Source organism: Culex pipiens, chromosome 2 (assembly GCF_016801865.2).
Source record: "Culex pipiens pallens isolate TS chromosome 2, TS_CPP_V2, whole genome shotgun sequence".
NCBI lineage: Eukaryota > Metazoa > Arthropoda > Insecta > Diptera > Culicidae > Culex > Culex pipiens.
The window spans coordinates 17333528-17358116 of record NC_068938.1 but is presented as its reverse complement, the minus strand read 5'-3'; the positions used below and the strand labels follow the sequence as shown (position 1 = coordinate 17358116).

Genomic DNA, 24589 nt, shown 5'->3' with positions numbered 1-24589 from the left:
TGATGATCGTGATGTTTTATCTTTTCAGCGCATTCATGCATGCTGTTGATAAGGGAAACATCATTTGATCGTTGAAGCGTGTGACCGGTTGTGCTGATGGGATATTATGGTCCTGTTCAGCAACGGAGAAGGACAACCATGGGTGGTCTCTCATGCTCATGCTCATGCTCATGCTCATTTCAAACAACGGTTTGAGTTATCTAAATGACATTCATGATAACAGATATTCTGAAAACATCTTGTCCTATTAACACCTTAACTACCAAGCTCGAGAACTAGCCCTTTTTCTCGAGCTTAGGAGTTTAGGTGTTCATGTCCCAGAAATATGTTTTAGCAATTTCATTTTTGTAGGTAGGCATAAACTTTTTATGTCATTCTTCAGTGACGAAATGGCCTACTTATTGTCACTTTAAAATAATAGTGCTAAATCAATCAATAAATCAATATATCGACCTCATATTTAATAAAAATCTAAAATTCTACACAAAATTATTGCATTACAAGCCAAACAAAATTATAATTGCAAAATAATAATTTTACCGTAAATGTAAGTAAAAACCATCAAAATAACTTAAGTTTAAAAACAAAACTTTGATAGATGCCATCATAAGTTGACATTAAATGTGACAATGGATGTCAGTAACCCTGATATAATTGAAACTTGAAAAAAAAAAAACATGATCAAAAATCTACTCACCGCTTCTTGTCCATCTCTGTGTCGGTGTGGAAGTAGTAGTGCCGCAGCGTCAGCTCCGGCGGAACAATCTCGAAGGCATACTTCTTACCGCCAGCGGACGACGGTTGCACCCGGTAACCCTGCAGACAGGCCATACCTGTACCGAAGAAAAATGATAGTCCCAAGAAGTTAGCGATGAACACAAAAACGGTTTTAGAGAGGTTAGGTTACCGAAAGCGTTTTTACTGTTCGCTTCGTGGTAGAAGTACAGCACGGCATCCTTAAGAACGCAGTACCGCTTGGTCCACGATCGCCACTTGCTGCCCAGTTTCGTCAACGGCCCGATGCAGTCCGGTTTGCCAATCCCACTTGGCGAAAGCCGTAGGTTGCGAGCACTAAAACACCAAGGAATCACCCGTTTTAAGATCACGATCTTCAAGTAGTCTTTGTCACGCTTTTACCTATTTTCCAACCAGGGATCACTCTGCTGGGCAGCATGCCCAATGATCGCCATCCAGCGACTTGCAGCTTCCTCGGTATCCCCTGCCAGCTGAACCTTGGTACCCTCTTCTGTATCTACGGCGAACGCAAACGATCGTCCAGCACCCTCCACTGTAAGCCGTTCCACCTTGTGATTCGTCAAGATCACCGCTCCGATCGGTTGGTTGTCCTGTAACGAAGCTCCGCCGCTATAGTCGCGATCACTTGATCGAGCCCAAGAACTTACCGCCTCCGACTTGTAGTAGTACATGCAGTGATCCGGCCGTAGCGAGAACCACCGTCGTACCCACTTGCCCGGAGTTGTAGTCGAGTGACGCCACAGAAAGCCGGCGTAGATCGCCGGATTTGAAGTGCTGTCCTCCAGCGGTGACAGGACACCGATCGTGCGGGCAACCTGCGGAACGAAGTTGGTCAGTATAGGGTACAAGTCTGATTTAGTCTAGAGTTTACCTCCAACTGCAACGTATCACTGCCGGCGTGAGCGATCTTCACCACCTCCGAGTGGCTCTTATCGATCACTGAAATCGTATTCACTGACAGGACGATATCACCGACTTCCAAACCAGAACTTTCCGCCGGCGTGTCCGGCTCGATCGCCGACACCACCACCGGCTTGGACCCGTGAATCCGGAAGCCAAACTCACCGGACTTGCGATTCACCACAACCGTTTTGTCAGTTTCTGGAAGAGGACGGTGATCAGCTGATCGTCTATCCAAGACCAAGTTTCTACTCACCAAAGCTATTGGTGTTCTGTCGTCGGTACATCTCGACGCAGGACTTGCGGTGCACCAACCGGTGCGTGATGGCTTGGTACTTTTTGCGGAACTCCTTCTCGGAATCCGTTGACCCCCGCCGATCGGCTCCCGCTTCCCGCGGAGGTCGATCAAAGCTACCTTCACCGCCACTCCCGGGCAGATCGTTCCGTCGCCAAACGTCCCGATCGGCGATGCAGATCCACAGTCCCGCCCGGTAATTCCCGTGGTAAACGCCCTGCTCGGGCTCCACCTGGTGTTCACTGTACGGAGCTACAGGCGCGACACAAGGTGAAGATCCTGCGGGTCGTAGCGATCCGCTGGACTCGGCATCCTCCTTGTTGCGTTCTTCGCTCTGCTCGAGGGAGAAAAACCTTGAAGTTTGGAAATACACAACCTTCACTTTTCCGTCTTACCTTCGCTCGGTACTCCTGCCGCGACTTGAAGTGTCGCGATCGGTCGGCGTGTCGATCTTCGGAGCGAAATCGCTTGTCCATCTTCTTGTACAGGCGGTGGTGCGGCGTCTTGGTGCAGTCGGGCGAGTCGGCGAAACCCTCCGGAGGTTGCACAATGTCCGGCCGATCGCCATCGGTCGAGTCCAGCGTCAACGTCCCAAGGGATTCCTCCGATTCCCCGGGAACGCTGGTTGTGGTGCCAGCTTGCTCCGCAACCTCCTTTCCACAGTGATGGCAGTGCGCCTTGGGAAGGTAGAGAAAGGTTAGTTCTTTTAAAGAGAGACGAGATCGCTGGGAACCTACTTGTGCTTCTGAGTGGGACAGGGCGTCCGCTTCGCTGTAGAACACGGAATCCGATCCTGGAGATACCGATCGGAGCGATTCAGTCGAGATCGCTTTCAGTCGTTGTTGATCGGGGGAGATTTTCGCCTTTCTGGGAGATCCCGTAGTCGCGGGAGGACTCTTCAGCTGGGAGTAGTACTGCGCCGAACTCAACTTTGGAACTACAACGTGCGTTGGGATCGTCGATCCCTGGGGTTTCTCAGGACTCCGAATCAACGGAGTCTTGCTTCGCCGCATAGGAGTGCCAGCCTCATCCCCAGTTGCCGTCCGCGATCGTGGTGACTTTCTGGTCTTAGGCCGAAATCGCTTTTGCTTGCTACTAGGACTCGTCCCGTCCAACACGTTCATCGCTCCCTTATCCTCCGGCGACAGCTTCTTGAAGCCCGGACTGGGCTGCCTCAACATCGGCGTCGTGTAAGTCTTGATCGAGTCCTTGTCAAACTCCAGCTTAAAAGTACTCTTTTTCCTCCGACGTTCCTCCTCATTCCAGTCCCGACCCCGCCGTCCAGGCCTAGCCAAACTTCCCTTCAGGTCCTTCTCGTCGTGCGACGAAGAGTACCGCTTCTCGCTCCGTTCGTCGTCCGAAATCGATTCCGGCTTCACCTTAACCTTTCCTGGCAGTGTCTTCGGTATAGTTGGTCGCGATGGTGAGGTCTTCTTGATGGCGGCGGTGGCGGTGGCGGCGGCCGAAGAAGTCCGCTTGAAGCTTCCGCTGCTGCTGCTGCTGACCGAGTGGGCTGGCGAGGGCTTTGGCAGTGGTGGGATCTGGGGGATTCCGGAGGAGGAACCTCGCTCTTCGATCGGAGGAGTGTCCTCGCAGATGGCGTCCACGCGGGCCAGGCTGTACATGGAGGAGGCACTCTCGAAGGAGGATCCTTCCAGCGTTACGTGGGCTTTAGGAGGGGGTGGGATGTAAGGTGGGAATGTTAGTTGGTTGTGAATTTGGGATTTTTGGGACGAAAAAGGCTGGTTAATTGGCAAAGCAGGAGTTTTTATGCAACGAGGCTCTAATTTGGTTATAATATTTACACATATTTTGAGCTGAGTAATTCTGCGTCAAAATTGAATTGATATTGATTGTATTTTTGACTGAAACTCTATGCACACCGTCCATGCACTTTAAAATTAGTAATCATTTAATAATCCAACTTTGTTTTTTTTTTTACTTTAACTGATATTTTTTCCATAGCTGTTTCATGACGAATGAAAATACTAAAAAGTTCCATCAAAGAAGAGGATTTTGAGCATTTATTTATTTTTGACAAATAGGTATGTTAGGAAGATGGGGTTTTAAAAATCGTTTAAGTATGATACTTTTTTCAACACGTCTAATTTCTTTCAGAATGAAATTAATCTTTTAATTGTTTCTTGATTTTAATGCCTGAATTAATTTTCAGTTTTGTAAATCCTGTTTTTTTTTGTTAAACCATATGAAAAATCTAAAATAATGTAGGAGACACTCGATTTCAATTGAAAACGATTTTAATGAGTTGTAATCGAATTTCAAAGTGCTGATGTGACAACATTAGAGTCACGCTGGAATAAGATGCTGTTCCCCTACGTATCGCAAGATTATCAGCTATCATTTTTTTAATAATTCATTCTTTTTTATAGAATTTGAAGAAAGCTTGTTTAAAGTAAACGATGGGTAATGCACAGGCAATTTTTTGTACTGTTCCGCAGATTCATCTCCAAACGGTTTCATAAAATACTGATTGCTTTTGTTAACAAAACGGTGTATTTTAAAGATTTTTTTTATCTTGTTGATTCTTTTGGGGTGCTTCTCAATGAGGCTTAGTGACTACGTTAAAATCACGATTTTCATGAGAACCATAACTTAAAAACAATTGAAAAAAAATCACGGGTGTTCAAAATGTTTTAATAACTTCATAATCTTTTTTAGAAAATTTACAACGTTTTATTTCAAACTTTTATTTTTTTAATGAATCTTTTATTACCTCAATAATATTGGCACAAATTATGTGAAGCTAGTAGATTTTCAATTATAATAACACGAAAGATTTCTGAATTATTAAATCAAATTTATAAAAATGTTATTCTTCCAGATTCATTAACCCTCTACAACCTAACCCCGCCTCTAGACGGGCTTCGATTTGAAAAATCGCCAAAAATCCATTTTTCACCCAATTTTTGATCTTTAAAAAGCACTGGAAAGAAGAACTCTTCAAATTTTAGAAAATTTCAGAGTTGGAAGTTTAACTTGTTTTATGTGACTTTGCCAATGTTTTTAAAAATGTAATTTTTTTAGGGGTCAACTTAGGCTGTGTTTTTCACTAACATTTCCAATATTTTCAGTAAAAAGAAGTATGCAGTAATTTTTGTAGTGTCCCAGACTATGCCTCTACGCATTTTTTTGCAATTTAAATGATGATGGTGCGATTTTATAGCAGAAAATGTGAAAAACATGCAAAAAATTGAAAAAGTGACTGTAAAAACATGAAAAAAATAGATAGGCGAAATGTAATTATATTAGGTGATAGAGTAGGCCAAATAACACCAAAAACAAACATAAACTAAACAAGATAAATGCAAATTAAAATACTAAAAATGAAACAAGAAAAACATAAAACAAGAGAAGTAAAGTTTTTCGTAGAACAAAAGTTGCTCAAAATGACCTCCTGAACACGGGAAAAATAAATATTTTCGAAAAAAAAATTTGGGCAGTAGAGGGTTAAGATAAGATTTTTTTAATAAAATATTTACATTTTTCTTGTGTTATTTGAATTGAACCTATGCATAAAAACATTTCGATAAATTGAACCAGTGTATAAAAATCTTGACATGTCAAATTAAGTAAAATACTAACATTTGAAAAAATATTTTTACAAGTCATTTTAATCTTCATTTTATGTCAAATTCAACAAAATTTAGCAAATAGTCTCAAATTTTACGAATTTTACAAACTTTCATTCCTGGGTTTTGCACCGCATACGGGGGATTAAAAAACGTGTTTTTCCTGTATTTTGAAAATGCTTTTTTAACTCTTAAAAAAAACTCAAAATATTTGTTATTGCAATTTGGGTATCAAATGATCATGTTTTTGTCATACATTTCGAATGTCATTCAATTGTTTTCAAAATATTGAACTTTTTTACAAAACTACGTATTCTCTAAAAAATACTAAAAATTTAAGGTTTTTGCAATACTGGTATCAAATGATTGGGATTATTTCATACATTTGGAATGTCATGACATTTTTTTGAAAATATTCAACATTTTCACAAAACTACGTATTTTGAAAAAAAAAAAAAACTCAAAATTTCAGTTTATTGCAAAATTAGCATCAAATGATTGGGATTTTTTCATACATTTGGAATGTAAAAACAACATTTTTTGAAAATACGCAAAATTTTGACAAAACTACGTATTTTCGAAAAAATACTCAAAGGATCAGTTTTTCACAATATGAGTATCAAATGATCGGCATTTTATATACATTTCGAATGTAATACATTTAAAAAATCAGAAATTTGGAGCATGTTTTTAAAAATACGTAGTTTTGTGAAAATTTTAAGTATTTTCTGAAAAAAATTATACTGAAAAATTTGAGTCTTTTCAAAAAACTGCATCACAATTTTTGAAATGTATGGAAAAATCTCGATCGTTTGAAACCCTTATCGTGAAAAAAAAAAAACTGACATTTGGTGTGTTTTTTCAAAAATATGTAGTTTCGGGATTTTTTTATGATACCATATTCGAAATGTATGAAACAATCTCAATCATTTGAAAAATAAAACTAAAACTTAGTGTATTTTTTCGAATAGACGTACTTTTGTGATTTTTGCTTTGAATTTTTAAAAATATTGTTATTACATTCGAAATGTATAAAAAATCCATTATTTGTTACCCATATTGAGAAAAAATGAATTTTGAGTTTTATTTAAAAATAGGTTCTTTTGTGGAAAAAAATGTATTTTCAAAAAAATCTGTTGTAGCATTCTAAATAAATGAAAAAAATCCGATCTTATGATACCCTTATTGTAAAAATCTAAAATTTTGATTTTTTTTTTCAAAAATACGTAGTTTTGTGAATTTTTTAAGTATTTAAAAAAAAAAGTTGCTTTCGAAATGTATGAAAAATCTTTATCATTTGATACCCACATATATTTTTTGTTATTCTTGATTAAAGAGTTTTTCACGTTCACGTTTTTTAACTACGTTCATGAAATTTAAAAAAATCTCAACAATTTTTAATTTAGAATATCGAAAACCTGACAAACAGTTGCTGAGATAAAACATTCTGAAACAATAAATGAAGGAATTTTTTTTTACAGATGTTTTTCACTTTGCCATCGTTTTTGCACTAACAGCTGTTTAAATATTTGCAAATACTTTTATTACATTCCGTCCCTTTACTATAGTCAAATTAAAAATAAACATTTCAATTGGAAATTTAAGAAACAATCTGTTAAAAACGAAATAATTTATTGAAATCTTATTAAAATTCTCTTAATTTTTGCTAACCATCTGCATTTTTGATATAAAAAAAAATCAAACTAATTTTATTATCAAAAAATATCAAACCTGCTTGAAATTATTCTATGTTTAAATTGTTTTGTTTTGTGGTTTCAATTTATATAATTTTATTGAACAACTTAAACAGGATGTGTGCACACAGTTTCAGCCATACCAAAACAAATTTGCAGTAAAATTACTCATCTTGATTAACATCAGGGTGTTTAATGGGTGTCTTTTAACCTTTTTTTGTATATTCCGTCGATAACAATCAACACATTTCACGCCAATTGTTTATCCAAACATTCATCGCCATAAATATCAATAAAAAAAACCATTGATTAACTGAAATTAATTTGCAGTTTAAAATTTCATCGATGAAGCCGGCTGCTTGACCACGCTTGACCACGTCAATTAAAACGAAAAACATTCAACAATGTGCGATAAATTAACGAAAATTAAAGCGATATTATCACAAGTAGACCCTTAAACCTCTCGCGGGGAGTTCAAAAAGGTTGCAACACAACACCCCTTGATTTAAACTGCCAACGATGATAATGAATGAGCGTATGGGTGTCGATTCCGATAAATGCTGATCCCCACGCGGGGGAACCATAAAGTGCAGGTAATGTGATGAGTTTTCTAGAAACAACGCGATGGGAGTGGGCTTCAACGAGTTGGGGGTAATTGAATTAATGGCAATTAATATGTAAATAGCCTTCGGTTTTCAACACGTCATCGTACGTACCACGTATTTGCATAACATCGATAGAAAGGAGGAAAATTGTGGGAAATTCTGATGGGTATCGAAATAATTGGAATTCGTGTGAAAATTGGGAAATGGGCTGTGGCAAGGATATCTAATGCAAGCGAAAACATCTAAATGGATATCATTTTTCTTGTTTGTTATGTACACATTTATGGCCAATAAACATCTAATTTTTACGGTACTGTTAATATTTTTTAGAAATTTGGAAAATTTTGTCTTTGATGGAAACACAGTTTGAGTAATTAGAACTAATAACAAATATTAACAAAATAACCAAACTGTGTTTCAATATCCTGAGTTTTCCCTCAAGATTGCTTGTGGAAAACTCGAATCGAATGTTCTTCTCCCAAAAACCATTGAAAAACATCAACAAACAGCAACAACAGCAATAAAAAACGACAGCGACGAACAAATTGTGATTGTGCAACGGATTTTTTTTTTTTGCTTCTTTGAAGAATTGGCTTCGAACCTGTTACTTGTTTGGTGGTTGGTCTAATGGCGTGGGTGCTTTTGTATATACCTTTGCCTGCTGCTCCTCCTCCTCCTGCTCCCGATCCTGCACCCGGTCCCGATCCACCCCCGGAACCGGCGGTATTCGTCCGCCGCGAGTTGTCCGTACACGTGTTGTAGTCCTCGGTGGTACTGCCCTCCGATCCAGCCCCGTCCCCGAGCAGGTCCCGCTCGTCGAGACCCTTGAGCTTGGCGTGCTCGAAGCGGGGTGAAACGACAGAGGCGGGTGCGGGGGTGGTACGGGAGGACGCAACTGGGGGTGGTGGGACGGCAGTTCCCGCGGGTGGGATAGCAGTGCCGTTTGAGGGTTTGCTGGAGGCGAGGTCTGACGGCGGATGGTGAGGTATCAGAGGTGTAGTCGGGGAGGTTAGTTGGGGGGTTTGATCCTTGAAAGTTGGCACAGTGCGGTCGGTGGTTTCCGGGGAGCTGAGAAGGAGAAGAAAACAAAATTTTAATCAAATAAAAATATCAAAATATTAAAGGAATGTCGTTTTGCAACAAGGTCACCTAGAAAAAAAGTCCTTCGAGCCGGATTTGAACCAGCGACCTATGGATTACTAATTACACACTCAAATCTACAGTCCACCGCTCTACCAACTGAGCTATCGAAGGCGCGTTGCGTTCGAATTGCACCGCTCCGCGTGCAACGGTTCAGTTTTCGGTCGCGCGGAGGTCATCAAATCAAAAGAAAGGCGATCGCGTTGAACTTGTTTTTTTTTTCTCGGTTGGACGCTCCCTACTTGGTGCTGATTTTACTGTGCTGGTAGACTTTGCAAACAGCCGACGAAACACAGTCGGTGCCATTTGGGCAATCGTAATTTGTATGCTTTTCGTAGCCTTCGATAGCTCAGTTGGTAGAGCGGTGGACTGTAGATTTGAGTGTGGAAATAGAAATCCATAGGTCGCTGGTTCAAATCCGGCTCGAAGGAGTTACTTTTTTATAACAATTATCAAACTAAAAAATGATTAGAATTGATTTAAAATTAAATAAAATCAATTAAAAACATTGGAAATGATTTGAATTTATTTGAAATGATTTAAAAAGATTCAAAATGTCTTGGAATGTTTGAAATTCTTTGAAATGACTTGAAATTATTTTTAAAGAATTAAAATTTTCTAAAATTATTTCGAATGATTTTAGAATTTTCAAGATTCTTTGACATTAAGGCCGATGCAAATCTTTAAAAAAGTTTTTGTCCCTCGGCCCTGGCCAAGGTCAAGGGGGGGCAAAAAAAAAATTTAAATAACAAGCCATAGTCTTCACATTTAAATGAAAAAAGTGTTTTGAAATGCATTTTACACTAGTTCAGTTGTTTGGCAATCATTAGTTTTCAAAAAATCTAAGATCTGACAAAAACAAAAATTGTATCGAAAAAAAAGATTTTGCATCGAAAATTTTCAAAAAATCTTAAGATTTTTCAATAAACCCATACATGCTAAAAATGATTTTAAACGCAGTAGAATGTATTTTAATTTGATTTCAACTGGTTGCACTTGAATTTTCGAAGTTTATTGTAAAAATTTTTTTTGCCCCCTGATTTTTCGGGACAATTTTGAAGGGGGGGGGGGGGGTTACAAAAACTTTTAAAAATATTTGTACCAGCCTAATTGAATTTTTTAAAATTGTATGAAATTATTTCAATTCAATTGAAATAAATTTTAATTTATTCAAATTTATTGAAATTTATTGAATATACTTGAGATTAATTGAATTTTATTTTAATGAATTGAAATCATTAATAAAAATTGAAAACGTTTGAAATAATTTCGAACTATTTGAAAATATTCAAGACTATTTTGAATGAATTTAAATTATAAGAAATTATTGGATTTTTTTTTTTGATTATTTAAAATTTTTTATTTGTTTTATTTTGGATTTTTTTTTAATTTCTAAAAAAATGTTTTATATTATTTGAAATTTTTCAAAATTATTTCAATTTAATTGAAACTAATTGGAATTAATTGAAATGGACTGAAATTAATTTTACTTCATTGAATTTAATTGAATTTTATTAAATTTCATAGAATTTTATTGAAATTAATCGAATTTAATTGAATTTCATTAAAAATGAATTGAAATTAAAAGAAATTAATTTGAATGAATTGAAATAGATTAAAATGCATTAAAAAAAATTTTAATTATTTGAAAAAATTAATTGAAATATATTTAAATTACTTTGAATGAATTCAAATTAACTGAAATGAATTGATATTAATTTAAATAATTGAAAATAATTTAAATTTATTTAAATTATTTGAAATGAATTGAAGGTATTTTATAATTTTTTTTAAAAAGATTAATTTTTTTCGATTTTTTGGAAATTTTTTAAAGATTATTTTAAATGAATTGAAATGATTTAAAATCATTTCAAAATGCTTTGAAATTATTTTAATTCATTTGAAATTAAGTGAAATTAATTGAAATTAATTGAAATCAATTGAAATTAATAGGAATGAATGGAAATGGATTCAAATAAGCTGAAATTAGCTGGAAATTATATTGAAATTTATTTTTATTAATTTGAATGAATTGAAATCAATTTCAATTAATTTAAATGAATAAAAAACAATGAAAATTTATTAAAATTACTTGATTTAAAATGAAATAAATTTTAAAAATTGAAATTATTTGAAATTAATTGATATTAATTGAAATTAATTGATATAATTTGAAATAAATTGAAATTTATTGAAGCAAAAGAAATTATTTGAATTTAATATTATTTTATGAAAATAAATTGAAATAAATTGAAATTAATTGGAATGAAATAAAATGAATCCAAATTAGTTGAAATTATTAAAAAAAAAAACAAAATTTAGTAAAAATAATTGAAATTATTTGAAATTAATTTAAATTTAGTTATATTAATTGAAATTAATTGAAATTAATTGAAATTCATGAAATCAATTGAAATTAATTTAAATTAATATTAATAAATGGAAAACAATTGAAATTTATTGAAATTTATTGAAATTAATTTATATTCAACTAAATTAATTAAAATAAATTGAAATTTATTGAATTAATTGTAATTAATTGAAATTAATCGAAATAATTTGAAGTTTATTGAAATAAATCAAAATGAATAAAAAATATTTGAAATAATTGAATTATATTGAAATTAATTGTAAATATTGAAATAAATTTAAGTTATTTGATATTGATTGCAATTTATTGGAATTAAATTAAATTAAATAAATTAAAATTAATTGATATTATTCTGAATCAACAAATGACCCTTCATAACACAGATTCAAAATGTACATAAAATTTCCTTTTTTTTTTTAAATGACAAGTCTCAATTTTTTTAAACCTGGTAACATAAAATTGTAGAGATTTAATTTTTTTTTAAATTGCTTTTTTGATTTTTTTTTTGTGTATTTTACGATGAAAATTACTTTTTTTTGAATTCTGAGTGAGGTAGTAAGGCTTTTAAAGGTTCGAAATTGGAAAAGGTCGTACCGTCTCTCCGTCATGAGATGTCGAAAAATGGAGCGTAGACTCGTGATATGGGTTTCACGCTAATCGAAGGGGGTTTTGGGCAACTTTTTCCGATTTCGTGTGAGTTGGCAGAGAATTACCCAAATGCAAAAATTCGATTTACCGGAATCTCAGAGAATTCCTAATAATACAATACAAAATAAACTCACCGATGAATGAGCGGCTCAACCTTCGGCAGCTTCTTTTGGTCGCTGCCCCTGCGCTTCGACGGCGAAAGTGGCCTCGAGGGTCGTCTCAGGGTGGCCGTCTTCTGCTTCATCTTCAGGTCCCGCTCTTCGCGTTCGATGCTTAGCGACGGAATGACGGCAATCGAGGGGGTCGGCTTGACGGTGGCCGTCGGCATCGGGCCACTCGGCGACGTCACCGGCCCGGTTGCCAACGACGGGATGACACCGGTTTGCGTCGTGATGGAGACGCCCTGGAGGGATACGCCGGCGACCGGGATGATGGCGACCGGAAGTGGTGGGAGGGGCTGTGGAGAAGATGATTGAAATTGTGAGTAGTTTGTTTTGATCTTCTGGTGCTTTGAGTTTCAATCTTGAGATGTCAAGATATTAATTAAAGTTTTCTTAGCGTGTTTGAGTCAAAAAAAGCTTGTAAGTCTACGATAAAAATTATCTTTTAATCATTTATTTGAATTGCAATGACAGAAGAACGTTTTACAGCTATTTGTAATCATAGCTCTGGAAGCAACATTCCTACCATAACAACCCATCCAGCCAGACCAGCAACATTCTCAGCAAATGTTTTAATTAAAAATGAAGAAATTATTAAATTTATCCTCGTCGTTGCGAATTTCCGGCCAACCCCCCATGAGGTATGCAACCCGTAAAGTTGCGCTTTTCAGCTTCCGTGGCTTCTCGTCGCAGATTCTCTAACCCCTTTTCCAATCGTTTCCGGGGAGCTTCGTCGTGTGCAGGATGGAATTTATTCCCTTTTCCCCGGAAATCTCTTTCTTTCCCCTTTTTTCATTCTTTTGGTTTTTCCAATATTATTTCTCGCACAAAAGCCAGGAAAAGGATCGCTGCCTTTACCATAACAGCACTACAAAAAGGAAGACTTCCAAGGACTGGTGCCAGCAGGGACAAAGAGAATCTTTCGTTTCGATATTGGAGTGCACACACACACGTATACATAAATTTAACTAGATCGATTTACGGTGAAAGTAAGCTTTTCTCTCGTTTCATTGTTCGGGGGGAGGAAAAGGGACCGGAAAGGGAGATATTTTTACCATAGCGATGACAACGTGGAAAAACATGCGACAAATGTAAAGCCCCTTTTGCAGTGCAGGATTCACGTGGTTTTACCGAATTGAATGGAGAATTCCTGAATTTGGTAATCGAGTTATTCTGTTTTGCTGGATAAACATGATTTGAAACGGGAATGAATAGAAATACTCGTGCCAGGGAAGATTGCGATTTTAAAGTGGTTTGTGAGTGGCAGGTTTAAAAATAAGGGATTAATTTTTTTTTTATCAATTAGTTTTTCAAGTTTTCTAAACAATGAAAAAAAAACACAAATAATGAGAGATTTTGTCAATGATCTCAATGGAATTTCAAAACTGTTTTGCAAAAATAATGCTTCTGTTTATTTCAAGAATCTTTTTAAATTAAATGTAGTCAAAATATTATTTTTAACTGGAGCAATTATTTTGAAAATTTGGCTTTTTTTGCCTTAAACATTGTAGGGGTTATTTTGCATAATTGATTTGTTTCTATAAGTATCTTAACACCTTTATAATATGAATTAGAATAAAATGTCTATATGTTTAACCAATGGATCATTTAAATTGTTTTTAAAACTAGATTGTCGATACAAGTGTTGAAAAGTTTAAGTGTTAAGCACAAATTTTAGTTTCCGTCTGTTATTATTTATAGAGAAAAGTATGCCCTTTTGTCGTTTAAGAATCACAGATAAAGTGAAATTTTACAAACTACATATGTAGTGCCAAATTTGATTTTCAAAGGTGCTTGGTTATGGTAATGTAATTTTTATGATTTTAACCAAATTAAAAAAAGAAAATTTGTTGATTTGTTTCCAAATTTTACGAATGTGATAAATTATTACATTGCAGAAAATCATAACCACAAATATTTTTTTTCTGAGAAATAAACTCTAAGGCTGGATTTTCATGGATTGTGCAACGACATCGAGAGCACGAGCATCGAGCCAACTCGATGCTCGTGGCTTGCGTTACTTCATTTAGCTTAGACACAACCCCAAAATCGACTTTCCGGAATAAGGAACACTTGCATGCAAGTTAACGAAGGATGGAAAATGACAGATTCAAACGTAAACAAAGCAGCATTGCGTGGCGATTGGAATTCCAGAACAACTTTTGAAATAAGCTGATGTTGTTCAATAAATCTTTTTCAAAAAGGCGTATGATTAGACTAGCGCATAATTTAACTAAACAAAGCAGCATTGCGTGGCGATCGGAACTCCAGAACAACTTTTGAAATAAGCTGATGTTGTTCAATAAATCTTTTTCAAAAAGGAGCATGATTAGACTAGCGCATAATTTAATTAAATAAAACCTCTTGCCTCATGTTCGTTGCGAAAAATCATGCAAAATAGATGAGAGATAATTGAGGTTTTGCAGCGCGACTGTGTTTCAAATGTAGGTGGCGCCAAAATGAGGTTACTTGTATACTTGTATAAAATCGTATTTCTTTCTGCTGGATTGAAGAACAAAATTGTTTATTTCTCATGGTTCCCTGCATCAATCTTAATGAAACTGGTTGCAAAAGACGAGAAAATTTTTTTGCTTTAAAATAATGAACATCAATTAACAATCAATTCAATCTGGAATTCTACAGATATTTCCAGACAAGCAAAAAGATTTATCTTTCCAGGTGGGAAACTATCTCGAGAACTATTAAAACTAGATAAGAAAAATTTAAGGGTGATAACTGGTTTACTAACTGGTCACTGCCCATGCAAATACCACTTATTTAATATGAGGAAAATTCCAAACGCAAATTGTAGATTTTGTAATATTGAGAATGAAACATCAGAGCACCTTTTGTGTAATTGTGGTGCCCTGATTCAAACTAGAATATTATTTTTTGGGAAACTGGGACAACATGCAGTAAACAGGAGCTGCCTCTAATCGTTCCATGGTGTTGGGTTAACCTGATTTGCTACAAAAAAAAGAGTCACACCACAATATTCCTCTAATTGGTCGCAGTGGTCATAAGGCTCAACAAAAAAAAAAAAAAATGAACATCTTTTTTTTGGGCGCGCAGAAATATGTGACTTTTTCTAAAAAAAAACATGTTTTGGAACACTAAAAATGAGTTTCCCCGTTTATATCAATGAAATAAACAGTTTTATAATTGATAACAGATGTGTTTACGTATATTCAACAATTTTTATTGATTTTTGACAGACTTTCTTACCGAAACGAAAAAACGAAACTATTGGCACTACGCCCCCCGGGGCATGGCCTTCCTCTAACGTGGGATTTCTGCTCCAGCGCCTCTGACGAGACAGGAGAAACCGGGACCGACGTTTTACTTCACCATCCGATAGAAGCTCAGTGGATAAGGCGGGAATCGAACCCGCGTCTCATAGCATCATCGGGATCGGCAGCCGAAGCCGCTACCTCTGCGCCACGAGACCCACCCACTTTCTTACCAAATAGTCCAAATTACTATCTTTTTCTAAATTTACAGTTTTCTCATAGAAAAATCAAACAAATATTGGAAAGTTGTACACCAAATTGTTGGAAATATTTTTTCTCATCCGAATCCGGCATAAGTTTAATAAAAATGTTGATTATGAAGGAAAAAACACATATTTTTCAAAAAATAAATCATAGGTTTACGCTATTTGTTCATAGATGGCGACACGTGTCTTTTAGCTTAGCTGCAAATTCTCTATAGAGTGGACTAAAAATTGGAAAAATTTCAGGAATTTCAAAAAAATTAAGTTATTTAAATATTTTTAGAAATTTTAAGAAATAAATAATTCAAGAAATATGAGAAATTAAAGAAATAATTAAGTGATTTAGAAAATTGAGGAAATTTAAGAAATTAAAGAAAATAAAAGAATTAAGAAATTTAAGGAATTAAAAGAATTAAAGAAATTTTAGAAATTTTTAAAAAAAATTAAAATTTTAGAAATTTTAGAAATTATAGAAATTATAGAAATTATAGAAATTATAAAAATTTTAAAAATCTTAAAAATTTTAAAAATTTTAAAAATTTTAGAAATTTTAGAAATTTTAAAAATTTTAGAAATTTTAGAAATTTTAGAAATTTTAGAAATTTTAGAAATTTTAGAAATTTTAGAAATTTTAGAAATTTTAGAAATTTTAGAAATTTTAGAAATTTTAGAAATTTTAGAAATTTTAGAAATTTTAGAAATTTTAGAAATTTTAGAAATTTTAGAAATTTTAGAAATTTTAGAAATTTTAGAAATTTTAGAAATTTTAGAAATTTTAGAAATTTTAGAAATTTTAGAAATTTTAGAAATTTTAGAAATTTTAGAAATTTTAGAAATTTTAGAAATTTTAGAAATTTTAGAAATTTTACAAATTTTACAAATTTTAGAAATTTTAGAAATTTTAGAAATTTTAGAAATTTTAGAAATTTTAGAAATTTTAGAAATTTTAGAAATTTTAGAAATTTTAGAAATTTTAGAAATTTTAGAAATTTTAGAAATTTTAGAAATTTTAGAAATTTTAGAAATTTTAGAAATTTTAGAAATTTTAGAAATTTTAGAAATTTTAGAAATTTTAGAAATTTTAGAAATTTTAGAAATTTTAGAAATTTTAGAAATTTTAAAAATTTTGAAAATTTTAGAAATTTTAGAAATTTTAGAAATTTTAGAAATTTTAGAAATTTTAGAAATTTTAGAAATTTTAGAAATTTTAGAAATTTTAGAAATTTTAGAAATTTTAGAAATTTTAGAAATTTTAGAAATTTTAGAAATTTTAGAAATTTTAGAAATTTTAGAAATTTTAGAAATTTTAGAAATTTTAGAAATTTTAGAAATTTTAGAAATTTTAGAAATTTTAGAAATTTTAGAAATTTTAGAAATTTTAGAAATTTTAGAAATTTTTGAAATTTTAGAAATTTTAGAAATTTTAGAAATTTTAGAAATTTTAGAAATTTTAGAAATTTTAGAAATTTTAGAAATCTTAGAAATTTTAGAAATTTTAGAAATTTTAGAAATTTTAGAAATTTTAGAAATTTTAGAAATTTTAGAAATTTTAGAAATTTTAGAAATTTTAGAAATTTTAGAAATTTTAGAAATTTTAGAAATTTTAGAAATTTTAGAAATTTTAGAAATTTTAGAAATTTTAGAAATTTTAGAAATTTCAGAAATTTTAGAAATTTTAGAAATTTTAGAAATTTTAGAAATTTTAGAAATTTTAGAAATTTTAGAAATTTTAGAAATTTTAGAAATTTTAGAAATTTTAGAAATTTTAGAAATTTTAGAAATTTTAGAAATTTTAGAAATTTTAGAAATTTTAGAAATTTTAGAAATTTTAGAAATTTTAGAAATTTTAGAAATTTTAGAAATTTTAGAAATTTTAGAAATTTTAGAAATTTTAGAAATTTTAGAAATTTTAGAAATTTTAGAAATTTTAGAAATTTTAGAAATTTTAGAAATTTTAGAAATTTTAGAAATTTTAGAAATTTTAGAAATTTTAGAAATTTTAGAAATTTTAGAAATTTTAGAAATTTTAGAAATTTTAGAAATTTTAAAAATTTTAGAAATTTTAGAAATTTTAGAAATTTTAGAAATTTTAGAAATTTTAGAAATTTTAGAAATTTTAGAAATTTAAGAAATTTAAGAAATTTTAAAAATTTTAGAAATTTTAGAAATTTTAGAAATTTTAGAAATTTTAGAAATTTTAGAAATTTTAGAAATTTTAGAAATTTTAGAAATTTTAGAAATTTTAGAAATTTTAGAAATTTTAGAAATTTTAGAAATTTTAGAAATTTTAGAAATTTTAGAAATTTTAGAAATTTTAGAAATTTTAGAAATTTTAGAAATTTTAGAAATTTTAGAAATTTAAGAAGTTTAAGAAATTTAAAAAAAATTAAGAAATTTAAGAAATTTAAGAAATTTAAGAAATTTAAGAAATTTAAGAAATTTAAGAAATTTAAGAAATTTAAGAAATTTAAGAAATTTAAGAAATTTAAGAAATTTAAGAAATTTAAGACATTTAAGAAATTTAAGAAATTTAAGAAATTTAAGAAATTTAAGAAATTTAAGAAATTTAAAAAATTAAAGAAATTGAAATTTTTTTAAACAAATTTTAAAATTTTTAAAAATTTAAGAAATTTAAGAAATTTAAGAAATTTAAGAAATTTAAGATATTCAGGTAATTATAAATATTAAGAAATTAAAGGAATTGAAGAAATTAAAGTAAGTAAAGACATTTTATATATTTTTAATATTTTAGAAATTATAAAAATTTTAGAAAACTTTGAAATTTTAGAAAACTTTGAAATTTTAGAAAGCTTTGAAATTTTAGAATACTTTGAAATTTTAAAAAACTTAGTAAATTTATAAGTTTAAGAAAATTTTATTTTTTTTTTAGAAATTTTAGAAATTTTGGAATTTAAGAAATTTAAGCAAAATTTAGGCAAGCAATCCGTCCAACGGTGCACGGCATCCTCCTGCAAAACAATGCCCCGAAATCCAACCACCGGTGGACCAGTTCCTTTTGTCAACTTGGCCAGGCAATCCGTCCATCGGTGCACAGAATCTTCCTGCAAAACAACGCCCAGAAATCCGTCCTCCTGCAAAACAAAACCCTGAAATCCGTCCACCGGTGAACGGATTCCTCCTGCAAAACAATGCACCGAAATCCAACCACCGGTGGAGGGATTCCTCCTGCAAAACAATGTCCAGAAATCCGGCCACCGGTGGATCGATTTCTCCTGCAAAACAATGCCCCGAAATCCTTCTACCGGTGGACAAGTTCCTCTTGTCAACTTGGCCAGGCAATCCGTCCACCGGTGGACGGATTCCTCCTGCAAAACAATGCCCTGAAATCCGTCCACCGGTGGACGGATTCCTCCTGCAAAACAATGCACCGAAATCCAACCACCGGTGGACAAGTTCCTCTTGTCAACTTGGCCAGGCGATCCGTCCACTGGTGAACGGATTCCTCCTGCAAAACAATGCCCTGAAATCCGACCACCGGTGGACGGATTCCTCCGGTAAAACAATACTCCGAAATCCAACCACCGGTGGACGGATTCCTCCTGCAAAACAATGTCCACCATTTCACCATGCAAAATCAGCTGTTTTGATTGTTGACAAGGTCTGGTTTGACAGATAGAATTTGTTTCGTCAAGTTTCATTCCCATCCCGTACCAAGCGTTTCAAAGCGTTATTTAGGTTTGTGTCTAGGGTGCCGCTGAGGTAGCAAAAAGGCACTGAACGAGCATCGAGTTTCAATGCACGGACATTTTAGCAAAGCATGGTCGTGAGTATGCTTTCGATGTCGGTCGTCTAAAGATGCTCGTGCATCGAAAATGAAAAGTCGGAAAATCGCATTTTCGCAACTTTCCGGCGATGGGTATGTGTTTGTTTGTGCTTATACTACCATAAAATATCAATCCAAACCATTTTGCGATTTAACCTGATTGATAAAAATGAGTTTTCGGCAAAATATGACCACGAGCATCGAAAGCCGCTTTCGATGTCGGTCATCGAAAAATCCATGAAAATCCACCCTAAAAGACAAGCAATTGATGACCCCATATATATTAGGGTGGGTACGTTTTTCAAAAAGTTCTCGGATCAAATTTTATTATGGTTCCCCTTGTAGGGCATGCTCATAGGGACTTTCATGCCAAATATCAGCTCATTTGGTTGTAAACTGGTTGCGCGCATCAGGGTTAAAATTACATGGGAATTACTATGGGAAATTGGAACTTTTTGTTCAAACGCTCCTACAGGCCTGGGAAAATCACGCGCTTATGGGGAATGGTCTGGAGAACACATTTCCCGAAGAGAGCATATGGATTCGTTGTACCTAGACCTGGCGCATCGACAAAACATCCGATGTCTCCGGAATCAACGGTTTTCCCTCAAAAAGCATCAAATTTCCCTCAGCATGCTATGAAAGCTTGATGAACACCGCGACGCCTTATGTTAGTCAGGAATCACGTGGATGAGAAACAGCTGGAATATTTCATCTCAAACTTATTTTGAACTAGAAAATGATCATATTGAGCAATCCTGATATAATTTAGTCGCATACTAAATTTTTGAATACGCAATGTGTGTTTTTTGCAAATATTTCGCCACGTGGTACCTGCCTGACATATGGCGTCGCGGTGTGCATCAAGCTTTCATAGCATGCTAAGGAAAATTTGGTGCTTTTTGGGGGAAAACCGTTGATTCCGGGGACATCGGATATTTTGCCGATGCGCCAGCTCTAGGTACAACGAATCCATATGCTCTCTTGGGGAAATGTGTTCTCCAGACCATTCCCCATAAGCCTGACTATACCAGAAGTTGGCGCGTGATTTTCCCAGGCCTGTAGGAGCGTTTGAACAAAAAGTTCCAATTTCCCATAGTAATTCCCATGTAAACTTTAACCCTGATGCGCGCAGCCAGTTTACAACCAAATGAGCTGATATTTGGCATGAAAGTCCCTATGGGCATGCCCTACAAGGGGAACCATACTAAAACTTGATCCGAGAACTTTTTGAAAAACGTACGCACCCTAATATATATGCATTATAATTGAAAATCAAATTTACAAGTTTCAAGATTGTTGAGATATTTTTGAAAGTAAACATTGAATTCTAAAATTATTTTAATGTTTAAAATACTTTTTTATTTTCCACAAATTATACATCGCCTTGATTATTGATAGTTTTGTAAGTCCTTTTTGTAAATATTCTTACATTGAACCGTTTAAGCTAAAACAATTGTCACTTTTATTGCTTTTATTTTGTTTCTTTCAGTATTTAAATAAACAAAGTGATCAAATAGAAAAAAATCTTGACCTTTTCGGTAAGATGTGACAGGCAACATAACACATGAAAATTTCGATTAGCTTTGGTTTTATTCTGTACAATTTTTATGGGGCATAAAAAAATCTTACTTCTGCAAATTTGCAATTATAAATTCCTATAATCAATCCTTAAAAATATCAAATTCTCATTATAATTAATAAAAACAAACTATTTCATTTTTTTGAGTAACAAAATTTTCGCCGGATTAATACAGAAGATCGCTGGATTATTCAAAACTTCTACTAAAATCCAAGGCCGTCAGATTTAATTTTTTTCGAGTAAATAGGTGTAATTCTCTACCAACTCACACGAAATCGGGAAAAGTTGCCCCGACCCCTGTTCGATTTGCGTGATACTTTGTCCTAAGGGGTAACTTTTGTCCCTGATCACGAATCCAAGGTCCGTTTTTCGATATCTCGTGACGGAGGGTCGGTACGACCCCTTCCATTTTTGAACATGCGAAAAAAGAGGTGTTTTTCAATAATTTGCAGCCTGAAACGGTGATGAGATAGAAATTTGGTGTCAAAGGGACTTTATGTAAAATTAGACCCCCGATTTGATGGCGTACTCAGAATTCCGAAAATGCGTATTTTTCATCGAAAAAAAAAACAATAAAAAAGTTTTAAAAATCCACCCGTTTTCAGTTACACGACTGTAAAAATTTTTGGAACATGTCATTTTATGGGAAATTTAATGTACTTTTTGAATCAACATTGACCCAGAAGGGTCATTTTTTCATTTAGAACAACAATTTTCATTTTAAAATTTCGTGTTTTTTCTAACTTTGCAGGGTTATTTTTTAGAGTGTAACAATGTTCCACAAAGTTGTAGAGCAGACAATTACAAAATTTTTGATATGTAGACATAAGGAGTTTGCTTATAAACATCACGAGTTATCGCGATTTTACGAAAAAAAAGTTTTGAAAAAGTTACTTTTTACGTTTCTCTTTGTTTCGTCGTCCGTGTCTGTCGCGGGTGACCATGAACGGCCATGATCGATGATGACCAACTTTTTCAAAACTTTTTTTCTTAAAATCGCAATAACATGTGATGTTTATAAGCAAACACCTTATGTCTATATATCAAAATTTTGTAATTGTCTGCTCTACAACTTTGTAGAACATTGTTATACTCTAAAAAATAACCATGCAAAGTTAGAAAAAACACGAAATTTTAAAATGAAAAATTTTGTTCTAAATGAAAAAATGACCCTTCTGGGTCAATGTAGATTCAAAAAGTACATTAAATTTCCCATAAAATGACATGCTCCAAAAATTGTTACAGTCGAGTAACGGAAAATGGGAGGATTTTTAAAACATTTTTAGTGTTTTTTTCGATGAAAAATACGTTTTTTCGGAATTCTGAGTACGCCATCAAATCGGGCATCTAATTTTACATAAAAGTCCCTTTGACACCAAATTTCTATCTCATCACCGTTTCAGACTGCAAATTATTGAAAAAACACCTCTTTTTTCGCAAGTTCATAAATGGAAGGGGTCGTACCGCCCGTCCGTCACGAGATATCAAAAAACGGACCTGTGATTCGTGATCAGGGACAAAAGTTACCCCTTAGGACAAAGTTTCACGCAAATTGAAGAGGGGTCGGGGCAACTTTTCCCGATTTCGTTGGTAGAAAATTACCCTAAAACGTTTGTATTAAAATTGGAAGAATAATGGAATGAAAAAAGTCATCACGGTAAAAGGGCGTTGCAAAAAAAAACTATTTCAAAATTTCTAAAATACTATTTATATCTTGTTCACCTGATCAGCGATATCCTCCATATCCAGCGCATCGGTGTCCATGGAACTGCGCTGCTGGTGCTGAAGCAAGAGGTTTTTCCTCTTCGACGTCGGCGTCAGCTTCCCGTTCTCCGTTAGGCTGCGTGAAAGTAAATTCCGAGAAAAATTTGAATAAGTTTTAAAATACTTTGAAAACGCATCTTCGCCATCACCTCGTCGTCATAATCGTCGCCTGCGACTCGTTCCAAATCCCGTCCGAGTTATCCCTCGTCGCGAGCGACTCCGACGAGTGGAACGGCGAGTGAGACTTGATCGAAAGCCGCTCCTCGCGGGACGGCGACGGCGGTGCCGTCACCATCTTGTCGTCCTTCCCGTCCGCCTCCATCTCCTCCAGCAGTCCCTTCTCCTGCCCTTCGTCCTCCTCGTACTCCGTACTCGTTGGCTCGTCCAGACTTACGGATCGCTTCCGGAACGATTCCTTGCGCAGTTCGGTTGAGCTCGTTGGACTGCCGAGGAAGGCGCCCTCGTCTTTGATGGGGGTTTCGCTGAACTGCAGGTTGGAGTCTTGCTGTTGCTGGGGGGTGTCTGGTGGGGATTGTAGGTGCTCTTGGCTGGCGGCGGAAGGTTTGGTTGGTTTGCTGCGATCGAGTAGGATCTCTCCTTCGGAGAGGGTCTTTTGTAGTTTCTTCTTTTTGAGGGTGCTTGGTGATGGGACGGGTGAGACGCGAGGTTTGAAGTCGATGAAGATTTCCTTTTCTTCGTGTTTTTCGTCTTCTTTTTCGCTTTCGGATTCGCAGGTCGAGCAGGATTCGTCCGAGGAGGACTTGGTGTCGTCCTGCATGTCTAGGGGTTGGATGTTTGGGGGAGTTATTGGACAGGAGGGTGGGGGATGGGAGGGGGTAGAGAAGATTGGTGGTTGAGGTTTGATCAGAGGTTGGAACACTGGTTGAGGGGCGGGTTGTTGAAGTTGCTGCTGCTGGCGTTGGGCTTGGATCATCGGTTGGACCATTTGGACCTGTTGGTGGGTGATGGAGTTCCTCCGCGTTAGCGAGTGGGTGTCCGCTGGGTTTACGTACGCGTACGACGCCCTTCGACCTGGCTGGTTCTGCTTGTCCTGGGACGCGTGCGCCGACGACATTCGCCGGTTCAGACTGTTGCTGTCAAAGGAACGAATATTCGGTTGGTTAATGCCACCGCTCCCGTTCGGGATGAGCACCTCCTGCGGTGGCATTTTGAGCTGATCCTTGAAGATGATCTCATGGTGATGGTGGGTGGAGTGATGATCGCGACGTGGCAATGTATGCGTGTGAAATTCTTCCGGCTTGTGATGGATGCACGTCCTCCGCGGCAAACTGTGCGTCTCAAACACCTGGTAACCACTCCCATTTTCATGACCTCCCCCATGGTGATGAACCTGCTCAATGTCCCGCCGCAACACCTGAAAGGGCTCATTCGACAGTGTGTGGCTCGCCCTCCTCGGGATCACAATACTGTCGTACATCTCGTACGGATAGGACGGTGCCTCGTACGAAGTCCTCGACCCGTCCGTCGACCTGTACGAGGTCGCACTGTCCTGCGAGTGGTTCCTCGAATGCGTCATGACCCGATCCGCCGGATATCCGTCCCCACTCCGTGAGGTTTCCGAGTGGCAGGTCATCTGGGACGAGGCCCGCGACGTTGGCAGTTCAAAGTGGTGTTGCTGGTGTTGGGGATGGTATTGCTGATACTGTTGTTGTTGGTGTTGTTGTTGAAGTTGCGACGATGATTTGGTGGATGAGGGCGGTGAGGTGATGGTGAAGGGTGATTTCGGTGGCTCCTCGGAATGCGTTCGATGGAGATGCTCGTGCTCGGTGGGACTGAAGAGGCGCG

General features: G+C 35.1%; 1 protein-coding gene and 2 non-coding genes across 10 annotated transcripts in view; 1 reads left to right on the top strand and 2 right to left on the bottom strand.

Annotated features, from left to right (window-relative positions):
- The window catches only part of LOC120419474 (uncharacterized), a 402142-nt gene that overhangs the window by 8561 nt on the left and 368992 nt on the right, over window positions 1–24589 (bottom strand). For 5 of the 8 annotated variants that reach the window (XM_052708548.1, XM_052708551.1, XM_052708553.1 and 2 more), the window contains 12 exons: window positions 22933–24576; window positions 22742–22859; window positions 12134–12456; window positions 8442–8908; window positions 2689–3620; window positions 2347–2628; window positions 1913–2285; window positions 1628–1857; window positions 1404–1571; window positions 1138–1346; window positions 908–1071; window positions 698–833 (listed from right to left, as the gene is read on the bottom strand). In XM_052708548.1, coding sequence (XP_052564508.1) covers window positions 698–833; window positions 908–1071; window positions 1138–1346; window positions 1404–1571; window positions 1628–1857; window positions 1913–2285; window positions 2347–2628; window positions 2689–3620; window positions 8442–8908; window positions 12134–12456; window positions 22742–22859; window positions 22933–24576 — 5046 coding nt within the window. The remainder of the gene's footprint in view (window positions 1–697; window positions 834–907; window positions 1072–1137; window positions 1347–1403; window positions 1572–1627; window positions 1858–1912; window positions 2286–2346; window positions 2629–2688; window positions 3621–8441; window positions 8909–12133; window positions 12457–22741; window positions 22860–22932; window positions 24577–24589) is intronic. The other 3 variants (XM_052708549.1, XM_052708550.1, XM_052708555.1) reach the window with 3 other exon arrangements.
- Window positions 9002–9094, bottom strand: Trnay-gua (transfer RNA tyrosine (anticodon GUA)). Its single transcript has 2 exons — window positions 9058–9094; window positions 9002–9037 (listed from the first exon to the last, which is right to left on the bottom strand). It is a non-coding gene; the product is annotated as a tRNA-Tyr (tRNA).
- Window positions 9319–9411, top strand: Trnay-gua (transfer RNA tyrosine (anticodon GUA)). The gene is made up of 2 exons: window positions 9319–9355; window positions 9376–9411. It is a non-coding gene; the product is annotated as a tRNA-Tyr (tRNA).